This window comes from Cyprinodon tularosa, unplaced genomic scaffold, assembly GCF_016077235.1.
Source record: "Cyprinodon tularosa strain WSP-4 unplaced genomic scaffold, ASM1607723v1 ctg233, whole genome shotgun sequence".
In the NCBI taxonomy this organism is placed as follows: Eukaryota; Metazoa; Chordata; class Actinopteri; order Cyprinodontiformes; family Cyprinodontidae; genus Cyprinodon; species Cyprinodon tularosa.
This window is the reverse complement of record NW_024038871.1, coordinates 308,167-334,785: the sequence shown is the minus strand read 5'-3', so window position 1 is coordinate 334,785 and position 26,619 is coordinate 308,167. Positions and strand designations below refer to the sequence as shown.

General features: G+C 40.5%; 2 protein-coding genes across 4 annotated transcripts in view; both read right to left on the bottom strand.

The window, feature by feature from the left end:
• fbxo18 (F-box DNA helicase 1) overlaps positions 1-7,006 on the bottom strand; it is a 29,017-nt gene extending 22,011 nt beyond the window's left edge. Inside the window, exons 1-7 of one of the 3 annotated variants that reach the window (XM_038287012.1) lie at positions 6,709-7,006; positions 3,855-4,013; positions 3,052-3,626; positions 1,106-1,242; positions 876-1,023; positions 612-793; positions 446-520 (exon numbers count right to left, since the gene is read on the bottom strand). In XM_038287012.1, the coding sequence (XP_038142940.1) occupies positions 446-520; positions 612-793; positions 876-1,023; positions 1,106-1,242; positions 3,052-3,626; positions 3,855-4,013; positions 6,709-6,727 (1,295 nt within the window). In that variant the 5' untranslated portion in view covers positions 6,728-7,006. The remainder of the gene's footprint in view (positions 1-445; positions 521-611; positions 794-875; positions 1,024-1,105; positions 1,243-3,051; positions 3,627-3,854; positions 4,014-6,708) is intronic. The other 2 variants (XM_038287014.1, XM_038287015.1) reach the window with 2 other exon arrangements.
• A 3,743-nt stretch (positions 7,007-10,749) lies between these two features.
• Positions 10,750-26,619, bottom strand: part of LOC119784776 (huntingtin-interacting protein 1-related protein-like) — a 31,021-nt gene continuing 15,151 nt past the window's right edge. Inside the window, exons 18-34 of the mRNA XM_038287007.1 lie at positions 24,496-24,690; positions 24,231-24,341; positions 23,935-24,129; positions 23,716-23,863; positions 21,349-21,435; positions 21,165-21,272; positions 20,957-21,093; positions 19,480-19,590; positions 19,254-19,312; positions 19,060-19,090; positions 18,917-18,979; positions 16,295-16,395; positions 16,103-16,208; positions 14,349-14,472; positions 14,148-14,209; positions 12,499-13,119; positions 10,750-11,834 (exon numbers count right to left, since the gene is read on the bottom strand). Coding sequence (XP_038142935.1) covers positions 11,799-11,834; positions 12,499-13,119; positions 14,148-14,209; positions 14,349-14,472; positions 16,103-16,208; positions 16,295-16,395; positions 18,917-18,979; positions 19,060-19,090; positions 19,254-19,312; positions 19,480-19,590; positions 20,957-21,093; positions 21,165-21,272; positions 21,349-21,435; positions 23,716-23,863; positions 23,935-24,129; positions 24,231-24,341; positions 24,496-24,690 — 2,295 coding nt within the window. The 3' untranslated portion in view covers positions 10,750-11,798. The remainder of the gene's footprint in view (positions 11,835-12,498; positions 13,120-14,147; positions 14,210-14,348; positions 14,473-16,102; positions 16,209-16,294; positions 16,396-18,916; positions 18,980-19,059; positions 19,091-19,253; positions 19,313-19,479; positions 19,591-20,956; positions 21,094-21,164; positions 21,273-21,348; positions 21,436-23,715; positions 23,864-23,934; positions 24,130-24,230; positions 24,342-24,495; positions 24,691-26,619) is intronic.

The following is a 26,619-nucleotide window of genomic DNA, read 5'->3' as shown; positions in this document are numbered from 1 at the left end:
GGAGAGAAATGTGTTGAAAAACAGCCCGTATGCTCGTGAAGTTGGACCAGCTAGAAAAGCGAGGTGCGTGAGAACGCTGGGACTCTTTTTCCACCTGGATCCCTGCTCTTTTTGGCCCTCATGTCCCTCTGATGTCGCACAAAGTTGCCCCTTGCATTTTTCCACTTTTTTTCTCCACAGCTAGTTCCTGATTGTCTCTCTTGCATTGTGGTGTGGAACAACAAAGCGCAGACCACGCTTCAATAATGGGCTTAAATCTAAAATATCTGCATAAAGCTAACTGCGACACACCACTGCTGGAGGATAACCACACCTATAGATGTGGGGGACTTGTTATTCTGTGGGCCTGGAGGGTTTCTACAATTTAACAGTGTTTGGCTGGAAATAGATTTTTTTCAAGATAAAACTTCTAGAGCAACCAAAGATGGATTATTTATGGACTCACCCGCTCTGGCCAGAACTGACGGAAAAGGGACCGTTTTCCATCAAATGAAGCACGTAGTAGATGTTGTAATGCAACCTGAGAAGGAAAAAGGAAAAAGAAAGCAGGTCATGGATGGGTTGACCAGAAGTGCCTCTTAAAGATCAACCAATCCGTTCACAGGTCTCACCTGAAGTTAATCTTGATTTTGTTCCTTTCCATCGCGAGCAGCATGGTGGCCATGTGGCTGAGGTACTCTGTGATGGCCGTCCGTGACATGCAGTGTGAGAGCAGAGAGACCAGGGCCTGCACGTCACCCACGCTCTCACTCAGGACCAATATGACGGCCATGGCGGCGTACGGGTTCAGACCCTGCAGATCAGGGTTCAGATCAGGATCGTTCTCACAGCAGAAAAGACCTGATCTAGTTCCTGAATGTGTGACGGAGTCGTACCTCGCTGCCGAGGTTAAGAAACCTCTTGATGTCAGGAATGCGTAACCTGACGGAGGCTTCGGCCTGCGGGAAAAGACGATGTTTCTTTACGCAGGCCAGGATGTCTTCCGGCACCACGCGCTCTCCGACTTTATGCTGAGCCATTAACCTTCACAAAGCGGCAGAAATAAAGACATGAATAAAAACAAAACGATTCACCGGGGAGCATGTTTTCTGGTCAGCAGACTCACACCACCAGGCTGCGGATGCTGTGCTCTGAGGGCGCGGGGCTGCTGATGTTGCTGTTTTTCAGCGTGGAGCAGATCTCCTGCACCGTCTCCTTTTCATTCATCATGTAGCGATAGTACTGCTTCTTAAAAGGCACAAACTGAGACACAGAGCAGTGAAAGTTAAAGGAGAGTTTGGGATGTGGAATCTCATCTTTGTTTCTCAGTGTTTTATTTAAATCCGATGACATTAACTTTTTAACAAACCCAGAGCGTTCTGAGAGGTCACCCAAGTTTTCCTTCAAAAATTAAAAAATAAAAATGAAAAAAAAAGCAATTAAGAAAAGTTTTGAGAGAAACTTTTGCCGTTTGCTCTGAATTTGTTAAACAAATTTTTTCTTTGCAAATAAATTTTTCACTTTTGTTTTAAACGGCTTATATTTTGACATTTTTTATCCTTTTTTTATTCCTTTATTTTATTTTTTTTTACAGAGTTTATATTTTCTAAACTTTGATAGGATAACAGTGTAACTGTAAAAGCAAAGACATTAATAAAATGTGGGAAAATTAAAATTCTAATATTTTTATCTGGGAACTTTTTTTTTATTATTTTTTTTTTATTAAATTTGAAAAAACAAACCAGCATATTTTCCATGAGAACCTTATTTTTCTTATCTTGTTTTCAATGTTTTATTACTGGAGTCCATTTTGTAAAAATTCAACTCATGAAATGTGTTCTTTGCTATTTGTTTGCAAAAATAATGGAACAAAATTCACTCTATAGTTTATTTTATAAAAAAGTGTTAATTATCGTGTTGTTTTAGAAGCAATAGCATCCAGGGAGAGCTGGGTAAAAGCTATGAGGCCCAGGTGCCTCCAGGGGGCAGTATCTTGTCTAACCAAAAATCATCTCCATGTCATTCTTTGCAGTTTTTGAGATGCTGCAAACCCTGATGATACGCCATGCAGCTCTAATTTAAACAAAGATAGGGATGCATAATATGTATAACAGATGTTTACTCTACAAGTTTCTTAAAAAAACAAACATTAAACTTGCTGTATTTTGGGGAGAGACAAGGTTCCACACTGAAAAATTGGCATTTAGGTTAAAGCAGTCTGAGAAAAATGTTTGGGAAGCAAGAGAATCGACCCCAGAGGACCAACCATGAAGATGACGAGTCACAGCTGTTGTCCTCTGACTCCCTTTGTCTCATCAGAACAAAGAACCGTCTTCCATCCTTTCCAGGTGAGATTTACCGGTAATAGAAGCTCACGTTAATGTTTCCTTCTCTTTAGTCCTTCCTTCCACTTTTTACAGCATCTCTGAGCTAGAGATAGACAGTACTTTGGCCAGACGACATTTCATGCCGATATTAGCGTTTGTTTTTTGCTGCATAGGCTGAAACACGCACACTTGGCGGCGGATTCATCAATGCATTCAGCAGCCATGTCGAGAGATCACCTGAACCCTGCCACTCCATCTATTAACCTCCCATAGGTAGCTCTCTGCTGGGCTTTAACTCTTTTTATGTAATTCGATATTGCAATATGTGGAGAAACACTGAATATAAACGCAAAAAATATCAAAGCTCTTCTTTAACAAACCAAAAACCCTCTAATAAAAAATTATTGTTATAAATTTAAGTCGTTGAGAGGTTTAACCGATAAGAAACGAGCAGTATTATCTGATCAACTGTCTGACCGGAAAACTCTTCCCCAAACTCAGTTTTAGATCCTCGTCGCTCAGACTTTTGTCATCAACCTCCTGAATACTCTGAGCACCAAGCTAGCTTTTATTAGCGTAGAACCTTCAATCAAAGGTCTAATCTTCCTGATGATGACCTGCTCCATTCGGCAAACATTTCCCTTTGTTCGGGATTCATTTTGTACTTTAGTTAAAGTGACCTCATAAACTCTTTACTGTAAACTGAAGCTGTAACTGCATGGAAAGCTGTAGGATGATTGTTCACCTTAGGGTCCAGAACGATGTTCCTCCAGCGATGGCACACCAGGCTGACGCTGCGATAGAGGTCTGAAGCAGGGACCAGACAGAGCACCTCCCTCAGCACCTCCTCTGGAAGGTCATCTATGCGGCCCTGTGGTTGGAGCAACACCTTTCCGCTGCCAATCAGTCCAAAGTGGGCATCAGGAAGAGGCTCCACCTCCTCCTCTTCAAACTCCTCGTCGTCTCCAAACATCTCTGCCGTCATCCCCTCCAGATAATCCGTCGTCGCGGTGTCTCCCAGCTGGGCATTAGCGGGGGGGATCTCCTCAGCCTCTGGGAGACTTTCAGCAGGCAGCAGACTATCGTCATCGATCTCATCTGCTTCCTCTGCTACAGGTTTAGCTTCAATCGGAGTAGCCAACAGGCTCACGTCATCGTCTTCCTCTTCTTCTTCTTCAGGTATGACCCAAGAGCCAGGGGGGGGTTTCGATGTAGACGGCACACATGGTTTGTTCGGACTGGAACTTAGAACTTTTTCTACAGAGTAAAAGTCGTTAATGGCCTTCTGTCGCCCAGACGGACTTCCTATAATGGATGCTGCTGATGGAAAGATTAAAAAAAAACACACAAACATACTTTTTTTTTCTACAAATGCAAACAAGATGTGGTGAAACCAAAACATATAGCTTTAATATGTTTAGTTTTTACAAAAAAGAACCTCTTAGAGGGTTTATGTTTATTAGTTTAACACTTTAGTAAAATGTCTTTCTACAAATTACAGAGATAATCACCATCCGTGCTCCAAACAGTCTGCTCACATCTCATTACCTTTCCTTCGTTGCTTTCTGGGGGTTCTGGGGTAAAGCCCCCTGTTGGGATCTCTGCTGCCATGCGACGTCTGGGGTCTAGTGAGGGGATCGGCTCCATCCTCACTTCGACCCAGCTCCTCACATTCTTGTGCGTTTAGACGTTTCCTTTTGGCCCTCCCTGTAAACACAAATAATGTAAATAAATCACACTGCCTTTGGATTTGCCTCTTCAGGGTATTTTTTAGAAAATATAAACTTTACAGCATTTATTTATTAGTACAGTAGCTCTTCAAAGTGTGCAAACTAATCTTTACATTCTTAGGAAACATGAAGCCATGACAGATCCTTATTGGAGAAAAACTGACAAGTCAGCCGGCTTTTTTTCTATCAATTTGTCTATTTTTTTAATAACAATTATTGTTATCATGATACACTTCTTTTCCTGATGAGAACCTTGATTTATTATCTAAATAATAAATCAGAATTTATGCTGAAAAGTTAAAGGATCACGTCTTTCTTTTTTCTTTCCTTTTGGTTTTGCATTGGGGAGTTGACCAGTTCAAAGAAATGATTACATTAGTTCACTGTGGGATGTTTAGAGATTTTTAGGGATGTTTATGTAACTGGTGTCCTGAAAAACCCAAGTTTTAAATGTGTATAGTTTTCTGCAGTGATGTTTGTGGAGCTTTAATTGCTTTGGCATGCATTCATAGCCCCATATTTACCTGGAAAAAAAAATATGTGAATAGGTAATTATCTTCTTTTTTTTTAATCCTCATTTTAATCATTATCATGACAGAACCTCAAAATATATCCATATAGCCTAGCTCTAGTTTTGTGTAACATTTATTGCAATCCATTTTATGTATTTATTTTTATATAGAGGAAGAGATGCCAATAAAATCAGCCGCACCTATCAGGGATTGGCTGGATTGATGTCAAAATAATCTGCATCCGTTTTAAAAAACAAACTATATCAGTTGATCTCTAATCCTTAATAAGCTTGTTCCACCTTTATCATAGAAAATCCTGAATTACCAAACTACAAAGCAAATTTGTTGAGGGATTGTATTAAATAAAATGGTTGCAGGAGGTAATAGTAATTCTATGAAGAACTTTTAGTTTAAATTTCAGTAGCAACATAATGTCTCCCACCCCATGTACGAAGCTGTTGCTGAACTGGAGAGCTCCTTCAGTGACAGACTGCTGCACCCTAAATGCACCAGGGAGCGTTATCACAGATCCTTCTTTCTAGTGGGAACCACCATTGTTTCCAAGAACCTCATTAAGTTGTTACATTAGGGCGTGCTTTGGTGGTGCAGTGGTTAGAGCACAAGACCCATGTATGAAGTATTAAATCCGACCTGTGGTCCTTTGCTGAATGTCTCTCATACCATCTTTCCTGTGAGCTTATTGTCCAAAAAAAGAGCCACTAGTGCTGTAAAAACTCAAAACAATATATATATATAGGTTCTTACATGTATGCTGATTTTGCAGTTTCTATCTTAGTCAGTTAAATAATATCCTGCTGTCATTTTGCACATCTCTGATGTTGCTGCTATTTTCAAATATTACTGTAAAAATGTCCATAGCTGTGTATTGGTTATTTATTCTCCAGGTGCACAGTTTAGATTGTTCAACACTTTATAGTATTTTATTGTTTATCTTTTAACTCTTCACAATTATGTTATACTTATAAATTTTTCTAAGGTCCACATTTGTGTGACAATTTTTTCTATATTTTTTTGCTGCTGTAAACAGTACAATTTCCCCATTGTGGGACAATAAAGGGATTTTTTATTCCATTCTATTCTATCGGGTTTTGCATGCCAACAATGACCTCAATGACATTCTCTAAGCCATAACAAGGCTTTTGTTTGAGCCGCTATAAGCCTGGAACTGAATGCTTCCTGGATGGGAAGCGAAACGTCTTCAAACTTGGAAACAAAGTCCAGTGGATTGTTGTTGTTTTTTTTAAAAACTTTTTTGGAATGAGGTCATTTCATTAAAATAAATTAGACATCAATTGCACAAAAGCAGGAGTCAAGGCACCTTTGTTGTCGTTATCACAGATCCTTCCTTCCAACCTCAATAAGTTCTTACATTCATGCTGATTTTGCACAGTTTCTATCTTAGTCAGTTAAATAACATGCTGCTGTCATTTTGCACATCTCTGATGTTGCTGCTATTTTCAAATATCCATCACTGTAAAAATGTCTATAGCTGTATATTGGTTATTTATTCTCCAGGTGCACAGTTTTATATTGTTAAAACACTTTACAGTACAGTATTTTATTGTACTGTATATTTGTGTGAACATTTTTTCTATAATCTTTCTGCTGCTGTAAAAAAAAACAGAATTCCCCCATGTAGGACAATAAAGGGATTTTCTATTCTATTCTAAAATATGGCTACTCAATTAGCAATATTAAAAAAACTCATCTTAACTGTATCTACAGAAAGGGAACCAGCGGTAATAATGCTGCCACCACCATGCTTCAGAGTGGCCACTCCTCTAGGATTCCATCTATCCTTAGATATGGCTCCAGTCAAAGATATGTTCTAGGGTCCTGTAACCCAGGCTTTCTCCTAATAGCTTATTTTTGTGGGTCATACAGTAATTTCAGGTCAGAGATAAACAGACCTTCTATTGAGTCCACCATCTTGGAGTTTCCTTCTAGAAAGGTGTGCCTGCTAAAGCAGAACCACTTTAACTGGACCCTATCGATACCAGTCTATGTTGTTCCTCCTACCACAGTTCCAGATACATTGATAAAGCTTCATTGGAGACCAATGGAGAAGCACATCTGCGCAGCCTTAACGAAGCATCTTTATTTTTCATTTCCTTCTTTAACAAAAAAATACAAACTCACCTTTAACAGACACCTCCATCCTAGTATCCGATGGACGGAGCACTAACAGCTAACACTAAAAGGTTAACTTCGCCGGTTGCTAGTTATCATTGCTAGTTTATATTTATTTCTTACTTTAGGGACATTTAACCCCCTGCCTTTACACTACCGAACCCAAAGGTTTTATTTAAACACGGCGTCCTCGTCTCTGTCTGAACGCAAACCTGAAGGTTTTAGAGACGCTTTTCAAAAGCCTTTCAGTTTAGTTCAACAACCTGTAGTTCGAACTGTAGCCAAACAATGTGTGACGTCGGGGCCAGGTGATTGGTCAGTCGGCTCTTCCTTAGATTTTATTGTTAGGGTAGAAAACTCACCGCTTTGTGAGAACCGCCCCCTACTGGTTTGGAGTGTCAGTGAGACTGGAAAAAGGTGTATCTAAAAAGTTTGTCATTTATTGATGGAATTTAAGAAATATAAAAAAAAAAGACTGTAGATTATAAAATAAACTTAGATTTAACATTTCTAAGGTGTTGAAAATAAACAGAAAAAAATAATGTTTATTAAAAGTTTATTCAATAAGCAGTGTAATAAGTGTGTAATAAGTACTGGAGTGCTTGAAATGAATTCCAATTCAACAGCAACAGTTCAAAATAGTTTCTCACATTTTTATAGACTCTTCTTTTGACTTTTCTTTAGTTGTAGTGTATCAGATTATATGCTAGAGGAGGGGTCCAAAACTGATGGCGGGATGGAGCGGGGACCCCTAATTATATACACTACCGTTCAAATGTTTGGGATCACCCAAACAATTTTGTGTTCTCCTGAAAAGTCACACTTATTCACCACCATACATTATGAAATTAATAGAAAATAGAGACAATACATTAACAAGGTTAGAAATAATGATTTGTATTTGAAATAAGATTGTTTTTTTTTACATCACCTTTGCTTTCGTCAAATAATCCTCCATTTGCAGCAATTACAGCATTGCAGACCTTTGGCATTCTAGCTGTTAATTTGTTGAGGTAGTCTGGATAAATTGCACCCCACGCTTCCAGAAGAAGCTCCCACAAGTTGGGTTGGTTGGATGGGCACTTCTTGCGTACCATACAGTCAAGCTGCTCCCACAACAGCTCAATGGGGTTCAGATCTGGTGACTGCGCTGGCCACTCCATTACCGATAGAATACCAGCTCGTGCTTCTGCTCTAAATAGTTCTTGCACAATTTGGAGGTGTGTTTAGGGTCATTGTCCTGTTTTAGGATGAAATTGACTCCAATCAAGCGCTGTCCACTGGGTATGGCATGGCTATGTAAAATGGAGTGATAGCCTTCCTTATTCAGAATCCCTTTTACCGTGTACAAATCTCCCACCTTACCAACACCAAAGCAATCCCAGACCATCACATTACCTCCACCATGCTTAACAGGCATTCTTGCTCCATCTATTCATTTGTTCTGCATCTCACAAATGTTCTTCTTTGTGATCCACACACCTCAAACTTGGATTCATCCGTCCACAACACTTTTTTCCAGTCTTCCTCTGTGGTACGTAACTGCACATGCACAGGAATATCATGTCGAAAGCTTAATGGAATTCATGTGTGCTGGTCGACACCAGAGGTTGCTTTGACATTAAAAGAATGTTTATACAGAGATACTATCAGGATAAAAAAAAATATGAGCACTGAGAGTTGATATTATAGGAAGAAAAGGTTTTATTTTGCTGTGCAGAGGAGAACACACGATCAGCCTAAATGCAGTTCAGTGAGGTTCTGAGGCTGCAACATTCTCACCCCTACATAAAATGGGGACTACACACACACATTTAGCTTTTCAAAGGACAGAGATAACAATTGTTTCCCATTCACACCAGGACGTGAGAATCCTGACTTCCTTTCAAACCTCCTACCTCACTCACAAATAGATAAAAAAAAAAAGCCAGACGTTCTCTGTTTATGCCAAAACCACTTAATATATCATCTAATTGCGTAGGAATCAGCCATTAGGGACCTTGTTGTTACCAAGACTCATACTTGATCTTCAGCATGTACTGCTGGGATTATAAGGCCACGGATAAGGATATATAAGGCAGTACAGCTGCTTCTATATTTGGCAAGCCAGCCAGATATTTACATTCTACAATGGCTTTTTCTTTGCCACTCTGCCCTGAAGCCCAGAATCCCGCAGCCGCCTCTTCACTGTAGATGTTGACACTGGTGTTTTGCGGGTACTATTTAACAAAGATGCCAGTTGGGGACCTGTGAGGCGTCTGTTTCTCAAACTAGAGACGCTAATGTACTTATCTTCTTGCTCTGTTGTGCAACGTGGCCTCCTACTTCTTTTTCTACTCTGGTTAGAGCCTGTTTGTGCTGTCCTTTGAAGGGAGTAGCAGACATGGGCAATGTGGAGTCAACAAGTCATCTCCATGTCATGTATTGGTTCTACCCAGCCACTGAAGCAGGTGAGTCCAATCTTCACCGTGAATAAACCTGTGCAGATTGGACTCACCTGGTTAATTGGCTGGGTAGATTAAATACATGACATGGAGATGACTTGTTGACTCCACATTGCCCACGTCTGGGGAGTAGTACACACAGTTGTAGGAAATATTCAATTTCTTAGCAATTTCTTGCATGGAATAGCCTTCATTTCTAAGAACAAGAATAAACTGTCGAGTTTCAGATAAAAGTTTTCTTTTTCTGTCCATTTTTAGCGTTTAATTGACCCCACAAATGTGATGCTCCAGAAACTCAATCTGCTCAAAGGAATGTCAGTTTTGTAGCTTCTGTAATGAGCTAAACTGTTTTCAGATGTGTGAACATGATTGCACAAGTTTTTTCCAATCATCAATTAGCCTTCTGAGCCAATGAGCAAACACATTGTACCATTAGAACACTGGAGTGATAGTTGCTGGAAATGGGCCTCTATACACCTATGTAGATATTGCACCAAAAACCAGACATTTGCAGCTAGAACAGTCATTTACCACATTAGCAATGTATAGAGTGTATTTCTTTAAAGTTAAGACTAGTTTAAAGTTATCTTCATTGAAAAGTACAGTGCTTTTCCATTAAAAATAAGGACATTTCAATGTGACCCCAAACTTTTGAACGGTAGTGCATATATTGTATGAAATTGTGTTATATCAAACTGGTCCTATAGGTACTCTATTTTAGATGGAGTAATATAACGAAAGTAATTTCTCCCTGGGATTATTAAAGTATTTCTTTTTCTGATACCTCAATGATGGGACAGGTGTTGTGAATGAAACGGCGCCCAACTTGAAAGAGCTCCTGTGTGTCGCTGAATGTGTGCATTGATGACTGAAAGACATCTTCTGCCTCCATTTATCTGCTTACTAAAGTGTGTTGAATTCATGTTAATGTGTATTTAAAGACATTTCAATCAGTGGGGGAAAAAAAAAAAAAAAAGTGTAACTAACCAAAATTTTACTGCAATGAAATTTCAGCAAAATGGACTAGCCTGCTGCATCCTTTTTTCACTGTAATTTTTTGGGTGTCTTTGAATTCAGCCCTATGTAGGTTGATCATTTTCATTTCCATCAAATGATGCGGCATCCTTCACAGACGATCTCAGCCTTTTCCCCCTGAATGGCCGTCCCACATGAAGCTGTATTTATACCCTAGCAACTGCTAATTCAAAATCTAGAACAAGATTATTATGCCAAGATTACTTTGCTTATAAAATTGAGTACATGCAGATTTGTTTGAGTTTAAGAATGTTGTTGCCAAGATTCGTACATGACCTCTGCTTTCCATTGTTTCTGTGTGCTTGGGTTCAAACACCTTGTCCACTGTATTCTCTGTGTGTTGCTAAGTATGTAAAAGGCTTTGAAATATGTTTGCACAGTGTGAACATTATATAGCACCATTATAACCAGCTTGGTGGTACTGTTGATTCTAATTGCCTTTGTTGTGGATTAGTTAAACTGGATTAGTTAATCCTGCTAGGCTGGGCTCGCTTCGTGGCCCTGCTAGTAATAGAGTTAGCGTTACATTTCTTTTAAATTTACACACAATAAAATAAGGAGTAAGGAGCGATTTACACTCACGGGCCACTTTATTGGGTTCTCCTGTGAAATTTCTTGTAAATACAGTGAACCAGCCAATCAAATGACAGAAACCAAGAGCATCTACCAGATATACATATATCTACTATCATTGAATCCAAAATGTTAAAGCAGACTGCGTTTCCCAAACAGTGAAAAAACAAAAAACAAAATGCTGTTTTAAAATAGCGCTACTGAAACAATAAAACAAGTACAAAACAGATATAAAAAAAAAATCATAAATATAAATGATTTTTAAACATTTTGACGCCATGATTGCTTTAAGTTAATTATTTAAAGAGGACTATTGACAGAAGAGGCAATAAATGTCCACTTTGGTGCGGTTAGAGATCGGCGCAGTATGTCATTTTGAGTGTTAAACCTTTTTATATCAATAAATATAAAATTTCCTTACAGACAAGTTAAGAAAAAAACATTGAAGTCGTCTTAGATTAGAAGCAATTAAAAGGAACAACCAATTAAAACACAAAAGCAGACACATTTTTATACAACAGGACAAAAATGCTTATTAAAAAGAGGGGCAGCTGAGATAACAGTAAGATTGAAATCTTGACATGTTGGTTTGGAGTCAACCTGTTAATGATTCAAACCATGAAACGGTTTGATGCTCCAATCAACTTTTCCTCCACTTTGAACTCTAATTATGTCTCAAATTTTGGTTTCAGTAGTAAAGCTTTTACGTCTCGTCTGATGACTCAGATTGCCTTAAATTGGTATTAGAATAGTTCGGATTAAGGTTTTATTAAGAAATAAACCAAAGAAAAATAAAAACAGAGGTACAACTCAACCTTAAACAGTTTGATCATTTTTACTGATTTAAGGATTAGAGATATAAAGGAAGAGAAAATATGCCTTTGTCATTAGTGATAAGACTGTAGCACATATCAAGCAATAACAAACTGCAGCTTTTTCCATGAAGTTTCATTTAATCTGAGTTTAATTCACCACCATCATCAAAAGTGAGAAGTTCTCCAGCGAGTCCTAACTTCATCAGGTCGGATTCTTCTTTTTCAGGGAACTCTAAGACTCTCCTGTTCCAGTTTCCCCTCGTTTGAACTGTAATCAACAGAGAAAAAAACATCACAAAGATCATTAACATCAGACAAAAATGGACCTCCTGTAGAGGTCTGTCTCACGGTGGATCTGAGGAAACCTCTGACAGAAAACACTCTGTTGTGGTGATAAAGGAATGTTAGGGGTAGTCCAAAATATCTTTCATTTATTTGTTATTTTTTCTTTATATGATCATCTCCAAAAAAGTAAAAAAAAAATAAAAATCCGCTGGACTTTCTTTCCGAATTTGAAGACGTTTTGCTTCCCATCCAGGAAGCTTTTTCAAATCAAAATGAAAGAATTAGCTTTGAGTTCAAAGCTTTATAGAGCAGACCAAAAAAGCATCGTTCTGGCATAGAAAACATGCAAATTGATACAGAAGAACAGGTCCGCCTCTTAGGAATGGGATGAGATCTTTTGTTAGCCTGCAATACCCAATACTGGTCTGTGCCTCTAAATCGTTAGGGGCATTGTTGGCCTGGCTGACCAGGCGAAATGTTTTGGTCCCCATAGATCCAGTGTGGCTTCATTAAAAAGAAAATGCTTTTTAGAGTATTCTCAGTTAAAATTAAAAAGTAGTTATTAGTGGAAACCTTTAATGATAGAAAGAGCAGAAGCAAACTTTTAAAGTTCCATTTGGCTTCAATCAAGAAGAATCTGAACTTACCGCATTTTTCAGCAAGTTTCCAGATTTAACGAAGATGCTTGGTTTCTTGAAGGTCAGTTTGTGGGATTCAGTGCTGCTCTGCTGGGCGGTCTGTGGCTGAGAGGCCGGTTTAGGCTGAGCAGCAGCGGATGGAAGCGACGAGGGCTGAGACAGCGAATGAGACTGTGGCTGCAGGTAGCTCTGGCTCAGGTTTGGGGTGAAAGGCACTGATGAACTGTAAGGTTGGGATGGAATGTAGGGCTGGGAGGGGGTGTAGGGCTGGGAGGGGGTGTAGGGCTGGGAGGGGGTGTAGGGCTGGGGAGGGGTGTAGGCCTGGGGAGGTGTGTAACTTTGGGATGGGTTATAGGGTTGAGAAGGTGTGAATGATTGAGAGGGGGTGTAGGTTTGAGTTGGGGTGTAAGACTGGGGCAGGGAGAAGCTTGAAGTGGTTGTGAGAGGCTTTGTGCTTGGAAACGACAGGGGTGGCGAGGTGGAGTCAAGCAGAGTCGGTGGTGGAGGGGGAGGGAAGCTATCGTCGTCGTTTTTGCCATCGGGGCCCCCAAGGTCGTAGTGCCTCTTCCTGAGCTCCCCAAGACGGATTCGCTCCTGTTCAAGCTGGCTCTCAAGCTGCAGAACCTTCACCTGAGATAAGATATGTTTTTAAATATAAAATCCGCTTTTTAAAAATGAATAATGATGAACCAGCCTTATGATAAGCCTTTTTCGTTTTTGCATGAGCCGTTGTTTTAGTCTCTGCATTCTAACAATGCTTGTGACATAATTCTGGAACCCAAAGACGAATTGAACCAAATCAGCTCCTTATGCAATGAAATTTTTCTTAATAGTTTTATACTTTTCTAAGAAAAAAAGTCAGGATTCTGAGATTAAAGTCAGAATTCTGACTTTTTTCTCATATTATACTGAAATAAAATTTAAAAATCAGTAAATTTTTTTTTTCCAGTGGCCCTATTCCTCCTCCGTAACATTAGGACATTATTCTGTAAAGTTAGGGAATGGTGGAAGTATTGGAATGTTTACATAAATCCAGATGTTCATGAATGTGATCATATCTGCAGTCTTTAATTGTGGAAGAGATCTTTTTTTTTTAGATAAAATAATATTTTATAAATAATGATGAATCAGTCTTTTAATGAATTTGGCTTTTAAAGGGAAATAACTGGCTTTTTCCTTTCAAAGTCTCTACCATCTTAAATTGGGTGTGAAATAATTCTGCCACCTAAAGGCTGAATTAAACCAGGTTCTAATTTTAAGAAAGAAATTATTTGTATTATTTTCAAACTTTATAGATTATTTGAACGTTTGAAACATTTTTGCTTCCATCAGTTACAATTATCCAACTGCAAACACAATAACATAGGTTCTTAAGCAAATATTCATCAGCTGTGACCAAAATAGCTTTACCCATTACCTTACTCATTCTTTGAAGAGTTTTTAGCCATTAGTGATGATCTAGTATTGGATTTCTTTAAAACAAAAGAATCTTCCATGTTTAGATTCTTCTCTCCAGATTTAGATATTATTGTTCAATACTTATTTCGGTTACTTGTTAATTCACAGATAAATCAGGATTTTTAGGGACACCATCACCTTGATGGTCTCCTTATGCTTCCAGTAATAAAAAAAATACAATCTATAGTATTTAGGTCTACCTGAGCTTCCATTTCCTCTTTTTTGAGTTTGATCAATGACATGCCGGAGAAGTCCATCACACCTGCAACAGCAAATAAAAATATATGTTTGAAATTGAAACCCTCAATAATGACTGATGGATTAAAGACGAGGCCAGAGGCCTAAAATAGTGAAATGCAGGTTATGAAGCTGCTTCATTCTCCCTGAGCTCCTTGTCTCACCGTGGTCGGAGATCTGCTGCTGCCCATGCTTGGTGGAGGTGACGACCACTGCAGCCATGTCATTCACGTGCCGTGAGGCCTGCTGCAGCGTGTTCAGCTTCTTATTGCTGCGATCAGCCTTCACCTGGAACCACAGCAACATTTTGGCGTTAAACCTTTAAAATTAGAACTTTAGTGGAGTTGCTGCTGTTAAGGTTTTATTTGCCAATGTATTTAGAGCCAACAAAGACACAGTTCCAGAGAGTTTTACAAGATATAACATAAAAGAAATGAAATTAAATAAAAAAGTTCCATTTATTAATCCAACTGCATTTAGCAACTTTTTGAATATGCATTTAAAGGCAGAAATGTTTTGAAATATAGAGATGTTATTCTCATTCAGGCTTTGAGACGGCGAGAGAGAGCAAGACTTTTGCTAATAACAGAAAACTTAATCAGAATGCAGCATAATTATGATCTATTTTCTTGTTCAGCTGACAGCTTCTGTCTGTCATGGATCTACTTTTGTTAACAAATATGCAGAGAGCCTGCTCTTTTACTTAAGCCAGGCATACACTGTATGATTTTTTGCCCTTTTCGGGCCGACTTTCCAGTCATGCGAGAATCGGGGCCAATTTTCGGCCAGATCGTGCGTCGTGTAGTGTACAGGGGTAATGAGGGGCGATCAGCCTCTTAAGACCACCTTCCGATCACGAAACGTGAGGTTGGGAGAAAATCAAATATGTCTGAAATACATTCTGCCGTTGTGGCTATATTGCTCAGTGGGCAAACAAGGATTCTTCTTCTCCTTCCTCTCAGATGTAAACACAGCAGCATGGCGGGGGGCGAGTGAAATGGAGTTCATTCTGTAAAATTAACAGAATGTAGTAGTTTGCTTAGCCGTGTATTTGCCAAATACGTTGTCGCCTTTTCTTTTTAGGACCTTCAGCCACAAAATTGCACAAATTGCCAAGGCAGCGCGTTTCATTCTAGTGAGCTATATATTCTCCGGAGCTGAGTCCGACATGGTTTTTAGTCGTACAGTGTGAGCAGGTAGATCACATCAGAGTATCAAATTGCAACAGTTTAAGAACATATATGGTGAGCTGTGAACTCACAGCTCACGATGTATGTGCAGCACGACGCTCTCATGTGATCTACCTGCTCACACTGCACGACTAAAAAGCACGTCGGACATAGCTCCGCAGGGATATGGAGCTACTCTGACTCCTCTATCTAGAAGCCAAACAAATAGAAGGGGAATATTAAGCTCACTATAGTGAAACATGCAGCCTTGGCAATTTGTGCTGAAAGCCATAAAAAGAAAAGGCAATGACATATTTGGAAAAAAGACATGGCTGTGCATATGTGGCTACTATGGTCTGTCAATTTTACAGACAGAACTGCATTTCACTCATTGCATCTCTGCCATGCTGCTGTGTTTACATCTGAGAGGAAAAACAAGAATCCTTGTTTGCGCACTGAGCGATTCGCCCACAACCTCACGATTCCTGATCGGGAGGTGGTCGTGAGAGGCTGGTCGTGCCTCGTAACCCCCTTGTACATTACACCACTCACGATCGGGCTGAAAGACAGCCGGATCGAAAGATTCTGGCACGACTGGAAAATCACCCAGAAAATCATACAGTATACGCCCGGCTTTATGCAAGCCACGCTTATTTAAGAAAACACAATTCTAAGCAGAGCATCTCCATACATAGACATGTGTTTTTCAGAGCTAGGTGTTGTTTATATTCCAGTGCTGTTATTTTTACCTTTGATGCTGCGACCAGCTGGGCAGTGCTTCCTGCGATCTCGTGGGAACAGGCAATGAGCTCCTCATATGAACCTTTTTCAGCCACGACCCGGTCAGCCGAGTCTCTGGAAGCAAAGACAGAACCACGCTAAACCTCATCACCATAATGTCCTTGACACACACGTTTGAGTCGGCAGGTTCAGATTCTTACAGCAGCTGAGTTGCACCCCAGCCCACAGCTTTGGATGCTGAGATGAGTCCTTCGGTCCAGCGAGAGTTTTTGGCATAAAACTCAGTAACAGAAGCCGCCCCCTGCAGGAAAAATTAGAACATTGAATTTTAAATGTTTCAGGAAAATAGGTTACTTTGTTTGTCATATATCAGCAATTTCTGACTTGTTCACTAAACCAAATGCCAGATATAATTTCTAAAACTATGAGAGAGCATAGCTTATTATAATTATTGTAGATGAAGTAAAACAACCAAAACACAATTCACAACAGCTGATATTTTAGGCAAGGAAAGAGTTATATTTTAATTAAATTTTCCAAACACTGAACAGAATGACCCCTCCTTGAATCGTAGTGGAGGGGTTTCAGTGCCTGGATGATCCCAGAGGCTATATTGTCGGGGGCTTAAATGCCCCAGAAAAGGTCTCCCAAGGCAAAACGGCTCTGTGTGAAGGGCCAGACAAAGAGCTGTTCAACAATCCCTCATGATGAGACACAAAATGAAGATGGAAGAAGTCGCCTGGTAGGGCAGAGCCCGGGACCTCACTTTGAAGCCAAGCTTGTTTGTCAGAGCGCGCCTGATGGCCGATTTCCTTCCCGTAGGAGAGAGAGAGGCTGGGATGTTGGATAGCACCTCATCCAGGGATTCCATCATTCTCCTGGGAATGGACCCCCAGCTCTCAACCAGAGTGGTGTTTCATTTTTGGACTTCTATACCACTCAAGGATTGTCCATGTTCATGCTTAAGAACACCATTAGTGCACTTCGCACCAGGAAACCCTAGGCTGGAGGTTGATGACCGACTATGTAGTTATACTCGGGTAAAGAGAGGATCAGCTGTTCACTGATTGCAACTTGGTGCCTAGTTGGATATCCTGGAAGAGGAGGAAGCCAGATAGCCTCATGAGACCATCCTGATCTCGCGAGCTTTCAAGATTTCACTCGCTAATCAGTCTGGAGACTCTCTGTTGAAGAAAATTTGGAGCCGTTCACCAAACGAACGTCCAATCAGCGTTGGTTTTGAGGCGGGTTGAGGTGTGACGCAACGAGATGCGCGACAGTTCAGTCTAAAGAACATGGCGGCTTCAGCCGATGAAACTAGCGTTAGCGTGGCTATCGAGCAAGTTTTATCGGAATTACAGAGTATTTCTTCACTGAAAGAAGAGCAACACTGCTCTGGAGGCTTTTCTCAGAGGAAAAGATGTTTTTGCTCTTCTCCCGACTGGTTTCGGCAAGAGTTTGATCTATCAATTGGCTCCTCTTCGTCGTCGCTCTGTTAGTACGTCATATGCTTCGTAGATCTGATTGGTTTATTTGGCCCGTCTATCACCAACATAGGCCAATCAGCTAACCAGTATTTTCGCCCCTTCCCAAAATAACTTCTACGGAAGGTTTCCAGATGGATATGCGGAGCAAATCCATCTGGCGGGGTCAGGTTACCGTAGAAGCCAGACAGACTCACAAGGACCTTGCGAGTAGAGAGTGCCTGCTGGGAACACCTAGTGGAGCTCAGAGATATCTTTAACTCGCACCTCCGGGAGAGCTTCTCACAAACTCAGGAGGCTGGTGACATGGAGTCTGAGTTGGCCATATTCTCTGCCCCAACCCCTGAACTCACTGATGGTAACCGGCAGTAAGAGATGCCATCAAGCTCTTTGTAAAAGTGGAGCAAGAGCTCTATCCACATTGCCAGCATTAAGTCAGACCTGTTCCCAGTGCACGTTTGATTCTGACAGGGCTGCCCTCCATCACCGGTCGTGTTCATAACCTTTATTGGCAGTATTAAGAGGAATATTCTTGTTGGCGGTCCAGCAGATTACGTCCCTAGTTTTTGTGGATGACGTGGCTCCTTCCTGCAAAGACCTACAGCATGCACTGGGGCAGTTCACAGCAGAGTATGAGGAATCAGCCACTCCTAATCTGAGGCCATGAATCCTGAAAGGAAGAAGGCGGCTTGACCCCTCCTGGTTGGAGGAAAGTTCTAGCCTCAAGTGGAGGAGATCAAGTATCTTGAGTCCTGTTTATGAGTGAGGAAAGAATGTAGAGGGAGATCGATAGGATTGGTACAGGTGCTGCTATAATGCAGACACTGCACCGGTCTGTTGTGGTGGAGACAGAGCTGAACAAAAAGGCAAGGCTCTTGATTTACTGGTCGATCTACATTCCTGTTCTCACTTATGGTCATGAAATCAGGATTGTGACTGAAAAAAAGAGATCCTGGATATAAGCAGCTGAAATGTAGCTTTCCCCACAGGGTGGCTGGGCTCTCTGATAGGAGCTTTTTTTGTCTTGACTTTTGAAGAAAAATGTCTTATTTCATTTAATCTTTAGGTTTTTATAGTAAAACTAGATTTCTATTTGTTGCAATATTTTTCTAAATTTTCAATAAACAGTTTCTATCTAAACTTTCACAAGAAGAAGATAATTTTTTAGATTCTTCTCCCTAAATTAACCCTGATCCAGAAGTAGTCCCTTAAAGTTTCAAAATGAAGATGCAGAAAATGACATAAATCTATTTAATAGGCATTTATCTGTTGATGTAACAGGAAGTCCGGTTTTAAGGTCTCTGCATCAGCCTTACAAGTTGTGATGGAAAAACTCACCCTGCCTCCTTCCACAATGTCTTTCTGTAAGTCAGTGGCAGCTGTGACCAGGATGTGAATTGCCTGATGTGGATGAAGAACATGCATTTTATTAGTGTGGATTCGTTAAGCTGAAATTACAGCAAGCAGCTTTATTTATCTACCTTCATCAGATCTGAACAGGAGCCCAGGATGCTGCAATGACAGAGAATTAAGTTAAAACATCTATAGTTAACCTATATGTTACTAAATGTTTAATATTTTTTTACAAATTCGAGTTTGAACAATTTAGAGTGCACTGATTATTGATTATTATGATCATAATGAAGGAGGAAAATCTTCCAGAGCATCGTCATACCTCTGGTTGACCTCCAACTTTACGCCGCTGGTGTTGCTCTTTGCTTGGGACAGAATCTCCTAAAAGACGCAGAAAGAAAAAGGTTTCTCAGCATCAGTGTCTGTAAATGTGTCAGGATTACATGTCCAGCTGGATTGGTTATCAGCTGGAGCCGTAAACAGATAATAAGTTTACATTTCCATAATCTAAACTTCCAGCTGAAAACTACAAGAGCAATCTTCCTTACATCCATTCGCAGCACAGCATCCTCGATAGCAGTGGACGTAGCGACCATTTCTTTATCCACCATGCTTCCCAGCTCCTCTTTCAGCACATCCTGTCCTTTTGGGCGTAAATCCTAAACAAGAAATATAAAGTTAAAGCTGAAGTAGAACAAGTTTTAATTTGTACAATCATATGTATTTTGACAATGATAATCACAGGTAGTATTAGCAAAATAATGGAACCACAAGTTTTACTAAACTGCACTAATATTATCTGAACAAGAAGCTATAATGTTGAAAATGCAAAATTCCTGTAAATGATTGATTATCTATGAACTGAAGTTATTATATTTTTTAAAAGTTTCTCCTTTTTACCTGGATCAAATAATCTGATTCAAGGTATTATATCATGAAATGATGTAGGAGCAAATGTAAACATAAATAGAAACATATTTATCTGTTTGGCATCATGTTATATTCAGCTGTAATTCAGCTTTAGAACTGAAACCACATCACTGATGCCCATTGCTGCATATATGCAGCAAACCCTTAGTGTTACTGTGAAGTTTAGGGGAAACTGAGACTCTTGCAAGAGAATGCAACACTCACCTTTGGAACTATCCCCCCCCTAAACAAAAAACTTTCTCTTACATGAACATTTGGAGGAAAAACAACTTGAGTTCATCAAGGCCATTCTCTGATGCCAATGAAATGATGCACAAGAATCATAGCTGCTCCCCTCAGGTGCATCGCTGCTCCTGAGGTAATGGCTTAACTTGATTAACTTGATAGCTGGGAAAAATATTGCAATATATAGTGACGTTGCAATATTGTGATAATATCATATTGGGACACAAGCATCATGATACGTATCGTATCGCAAACCCATGCCAATACTCAACCCTAGTGGAGGGGCATATTCTTGGCATTTAAACTTGATTTTTGTTGTTTAAATATTAATAGATACGTAAAAATAAATGAAACGATTACCATCCCAGTTTCCCAATTTCATCTTGATGGGTTGTTTTTTTATGTTTATCTAGGAGCTGGAAATGTCCCCAGATTTGGTTTTAGCAACCTTAATCCAATCTAATCTTATTGATTACAATATCACAAAAATTAATACTGCAATTGTGCAGTAAGCTTAGTCAACCATAACAACTTTGTAAAAAACTGGATAACAATAATCCCAAAACCAAAAAGCTTGATTTGTGAGGATCAGAGTTTATCACAGATACCAAATTTTAAATTTTGACAACACCATATGTTCTTCAGCATTAAACCTAAAGGTGAGTTTCATTTTCACGATCTGTTGCCTTCTTGTGGAGCCTTTTTGTTATTTCTTAATCAAAGTCATGTCCTATTAAGTTTGTAAGTCCTGTTTGTCATAGTGGTTACTTGCTGTTAAAGCACCCCTCTTCTCACGACTACCTCACTCAGAGCAACACCAGACTTCTCAATCAGGAGGATTATTGCAAATTATTTTCAGTTGTTTCCCACCTGTCCCATGGCGAGGATGCGCTGAATAATGTAACGAATGGCGGCCGGATCGGCTCTCTGCAGATTGACCTGAGATTTCAGGTCATTCAGGTACTGCAGGCAGTTATTCGCACATTCCCGACAGCTGTCGGTTAAAGCTGTCAGAGAAGATCAAAGATCAGACGATTTATAGAGGACTCCAGCTGCAGCATGATGGTGTCTCTCTTACCATCAGCATGATCGATGGGAGCCGAGTGAGACGTTGCAGCGCCGTTAACGATGGTGTCTGCGGCGAGGTGGGAAAACTGGGTGACGGCCCTCAGCAGGCCACTTGCATCTGCAAAGCATTAAAAAGGAGTTTGGATTGAAGGTGTGAGGCAAACATGTGAGCACACTGTGCATGTCTGACTTACCGTTCCTGTTCCCCAGATACATCATGTGGCTCTGCTGCATTTTATCAATAGAGCCCAGAGTGATCTCAGCTCGGTTTATCAAATAATCTGAAAGCACAGAAGGCCAAATGCTTTATACGTGGTCAAAGTGCAAAAGGTATAGATATGTTTTTTTTTTTTAAAACACAAAGTCTAGTTACTGCTGTGCTTCTGTTTATATTTCTCATATATTGTAATTCTCAATGGTTTTTTTTGGTTTGTTTTTTTTACTTTGTGGGTTACCACACCTAGTAGGGAGTCCCCTAATAAAAGCTGGTGAAATTGGTTGCTTTTTAGAACACCTGGCAACATTTGACTTGCCTTAAGATGGCGAGTCAAATGCAGAATTATGGAGGATTTTACCACTTACTGATAGGTGACAAAACCAGTTCAGTGTATATCTACACAGATGACAGTGATCATACAGGAGAGTGAACATCCATATTTTCCGAATAAATCTCCCACATTTTTATTAAGAATTCTTTTCGTATTTTTTCTATTTTGGGTTTATACATAGCGTATTCATAACGAGTCCAGAGCTTATGTCCAACAATAGACTAACTTTTGCATAACGCACTGCAGTAGCGACAAAAAGGGCACCGATACCATTTTGATATTTGTATGTCACTTGAACGCAGCCTTCTCTCTCCCGAAACTCCCTAGGGTTAACTGCCTTGCTATTGGCCTGCTCCAGACCAATGAGAGCGGCCCGATAGCCGCTCTTAACTAATGCCGGCGCAGTTTTTTCAAGCGGTGGGAAATCCAACCAAGAGACTGTCTACGGTGTGGAAGTATTTCGTTATAGAAAATCTGACGAGTACATTGGCTAAATGCAAGATTTGCAACCCGAAAGTTTCGAGAGGTGGAGTTAAACTGGGCAGTTTCAATACTTTGCACCTTAACAAACATTTGAAGTCGAAACATGTAAACAAACACGAAAGCTTTGAGACTGCAAAGAGAAACCAGGAAGTACAGCAGCAACAAATCCTGGTGAGTTCACTTCGTGGGAAAGAGCCGTGAGACGAGAAGAGTGAAGCAGCAAGACAGATGTGCGAAAAAATCATTTTCAAACAAATGGTAACAGCATCAGCCAATACTGCACAGCCAGGTATCGGGTATCGGTTTCGGGCCAATAAATGGCATCGGCGGAACACTACATGAAATGTCACCAACAAGTGTGACATTTGTGTCACAGCATAGTGCCTGGAGGCGCCCAGCCTGCATAAAAAGATTTATTTGATCACGGTATTAACCTAGCTGCAGTTTAACCGCCCGGCTAAAAATAAATAAATAAATGAAAAGAAAAGGTTTGTAGTTGCAGGAGATTCAGCATCATAACTGCTAGGAAGTTTGTTGGTCGTGGCTGTGGGCGTGAACACAGGGAGGATCCATCACACTCACCTTCACACTCACCCTATACTGACAGTTCTCCTCCAGACTTCATCCCCAGTATAGGGTGAGCCCCCTTTTATACCAAAACACTTTCAAGACGCCATTATACAGTAGCTGTACGTTAGAAACATGTTCAGCAGTCGTCCAAGGAAGCTTATTTATTTTGTCATTTGCATCGTTAGTAGTTATACGGTGGCCACAGATCCTTTTTTAACCTGCAAACATGCCCAAATTCCACTCCATTACACACAGACTTACAAGAAGGTCATGATTTATTTTTATCACGAAAATCCTCCACAATACCGTTAATGATCAATGAAATCATCCGTAGAGGCTATGTTATGTAAGAGAGGCACTGCCTTCTAGGGGTGTCAACAATAATCGATTCAGCGATGTATTGCAATGCGGGGCATGCACGATTCAGCATCGATGCGGCAACGTGCCATAATCAATTATGTCACTGTTTATTTTCTGGCCTCAAATGGACAAGTTGAGAAGTTTCAATTACTTCCGGGGGCATACCAACAACAATCAAGATGGCTGAGGCTGAGGGAGATGACCGTGATAAACGGGTAGGCCTAATTAAAAACGCACCAAAAGCTTGATGCATTGCGATGCATCAAATGGGATTTTGATGCATCGCAATGCATCGTAATTCATCGTGAATCGTAATCGAATTGAATCGTGAGGGCAGTGCCAATGCACACCCCTACTGCCTTCCCTCAAAGACTTTACTTTTTGAAGTCTCACAGAGAGAATGAACCTCCCAAATAAAGAGACTTTCATCTTTGTTTTATGGATTTTTAAAATCTTTTTTTCCTTTTCTTGTGCTGCTTTAAATATCGCACGTTACCAAATATCTTCCATGCAGAGAAAGCCTGTATGCATTGCACTTAATAGCTAACGTTATATTGCATCCCTATGAATACATGCATGTCTGGCTTTTTGCTGTTTTACCTGGAGTACTGATGCAGCGGACATGTATGGGGTCATCCAGTTTGGCAACGGCGTCCAATATGATGCCCTCAGCTTCAACGACTGCACACTGAAGGAGACAGAACTGCTCGTCCTGCAGCTTCTGGGCCAGATCACCCTCCCGACACGCCTGGGTCAACAAACACAGTCCTGTCAGTAACCAGCAAAGCTAGTTTCAGAGTGAGATGTACGGTGCGGCACCTGCTGCTGCAGCTGAGCGTGTAAGTTTCCCAGCTCCATGTTGCTCCTCTGCCTCTCCTGCTCCAGGATGCTCTGGTGAAGCTGGGCTTGCTGTCTCAGAGATTTCAGCTCTGCATCCTGGTCCCGAACGGATCTCAGCAACGCATCCTTCTCTGCCTGCAGGCCAGCCAATGTGCTGTTCAGCTGTGTGCCGCTCTGCAGAGGAACAAAACATAGAGTTCTAAGTTAGAGTCAGGACTTCATCCACAGGAAGGACTCAGCATTGTAATCATAAAAGCACCCAGAAATGATCTTACCATCTCTTTGCTTTGCAGCAGAGTGTTAGCGCGAGCCAGATCTGCTCTGGTGGAGTCCAGCTCTCGCTTCAGTCTGTCGATCTCCAGCTTCTGCTCTGCGTTTATAGCAAGCTGAAGGAAAACATGAAATCTGGTTCTTAAATGTTCAGGTTGTTGTTTATTATCTCCTCCTAAACTTACTGTGTCACATCAGATCCCTCACTCATGTTTCACAGATCTAAATGTTTACACTGATTTCAAGGAAGGAAGGAAGGACTGTCTGTACCTGCTGCTGCAGCTGGGCCCTCAGAGCCTCCAGTTCTCGGCTCATCCTGTCTTTCTCCAGGTCCATGGAGCTCTGCTGCTGCTGGGCCTGCTGTCTCAGAGCGGACAGCTCTGCGTCCTTCTCCTTGGCGGAGCGAAGCAGCGCATCGCGCTCCGCCTGAAGGGCTGCCAGGCTGCTGCTGACCTGAGTCCCCTCCTGAGGAAAATTCGCAGACAGAAACAATAATTCTCCGTTGATGCTTTTCCAAACAGACGGCAAAAGTTTCTGGGTATACTGGGTCAGGTTCATCTTTCAATGTTTTACAGGACTTAGTGCTATAAGTGTTCAGTGTTTTATAAGATATGCTTAATGAGGGACATCAAACTACAATCCTTAAGCTTAACGGTTCAAAGGTGAAGGTAAATAAAAAATCATTTAAAAAAATGAAATTTGAAACGTCTATATTTGTTATAAAAAGTCTTTTATGATGTGTCACAGTCTTGGTTGTGTTAAGTTTGAGTATTCAGTTTCACGTTGATCCATGTTTTGTAGCTTTATTGGTGTTTTCCAGATATATTTTAGTTCAACTTCTTAGGTCCTTTTCGAAGCCTCTGTTCACACCTGCTCCCAATCAGCTCATTAGTCCTGTCTTTGTTCGGTCTCCCATTTCTACTCTTCCTGTGCAGTTCCTCAGGGCTACTTCCTCGTCTTTTCCTGGCCATTGATGCTTGTTTTTCCCTGATGTCTCCAAGACACTGTTTTTTTGTACTTATTCTGTTGGATTTTTGGATTCATGCCTCAGTTGACTGTGAATACTCCATTAAAACTACAAAAACTCCCCTCTGCCTCCCTGCCTCTGCATTCAGGTCCTCAAAACCTCAACCAAACCCTGACATGTTGTTGTTTCTTTCCTGAATTTCTTAAACTTTTATTGTTTTAACCAACATTTCTTACCCTTACACTGAAGCGCCTGAACAGGTCTGGTCCCTCTTTGCTTGGCTTCTATGTAGAGTTTTTAAGGAAAAGCGCCATGAAATCTACTGGTGACTGGTTGGTTTTCAGCTTGTGGTCCAAACTGGTAACCAGCTGGTTAAAAAAAGAACTAAAACGTTTAGGACTTAAGGAAGCGGACATTAATTTTCCAGTATCAATGAGTTATTCAAGTCTGAGGAACCACATAAGTAAGTAGCAGCTGTTAAAAAGCTATTTCCCTAATTGTATTCTTGCTTCTTGTAGATTTTTCTTTGAGATGAAAGGCAGATTTTCAACAATAGCTGAAGATGGTTCTATTTAATCCCCCTGAGCTTTTGATGATCCGTCTGATATTGAACATAATAGGTTGATGTTTAAAGCTGCTCCATTCTCCCTCCAGATCTGCTAGGAACGGGTTCTTGATTGCTATCATTTTACCGACGGTCTAAAACGGAACTAAAACAGGGGGACCACAGAGGTACTGCAGGGGTTGCAAAGGTTTTGGTTGATTACTTTTTTTTTTATATTCCCCCCTGCAATTTTTTCCACTAATTGAAATGTCTTTAAATCCACATTAACATGAATTCAACACACTGTAGTAAACAGATAAATGGAGACAGAAGATGTCTTTCAGTCATCAATGCACACATTCAGCGACACACAGGAGCACAATCAGAAATACTTAAATAATCCCAGGGAGGGATTACTTTGGTTACATGACTCCATCTGTAATAGAGTGACTATAGGACCAGTTTGATAGAACAAAATTACAAAAAATATATATAATTAGGGAGTCGCCATCAGTTTGGGGGTCCTTGGCCTGGAAAACATTGAAGACCCCTGGTCCAAAATATATGGAGATGTTGACTCTGTGTCAGATGTCAGCAGTTCCCAGCCACCGATTCTCTCATTCTGCTTCATTCTATCTTTATTCTCTCATTCTGCAGAATCTGTTGGTTCAATCTCTAAGGCTATGCTCTCCACTTTTTCTCATAGTAGCTTCATCTGGTCTGTTCCTGTTTGGCTGTGACTCCATCCTGGAGAGAAATATCAGCTGTGCTGCTGCCATCAACACTTTTATTTATATGGGTAAATAGGTAAAAATGGTTGTTTTTCTTTAATTGTAATTTTTCACTTACATTATTTATGTTTTAATTTTCCTATTTTTGTTAT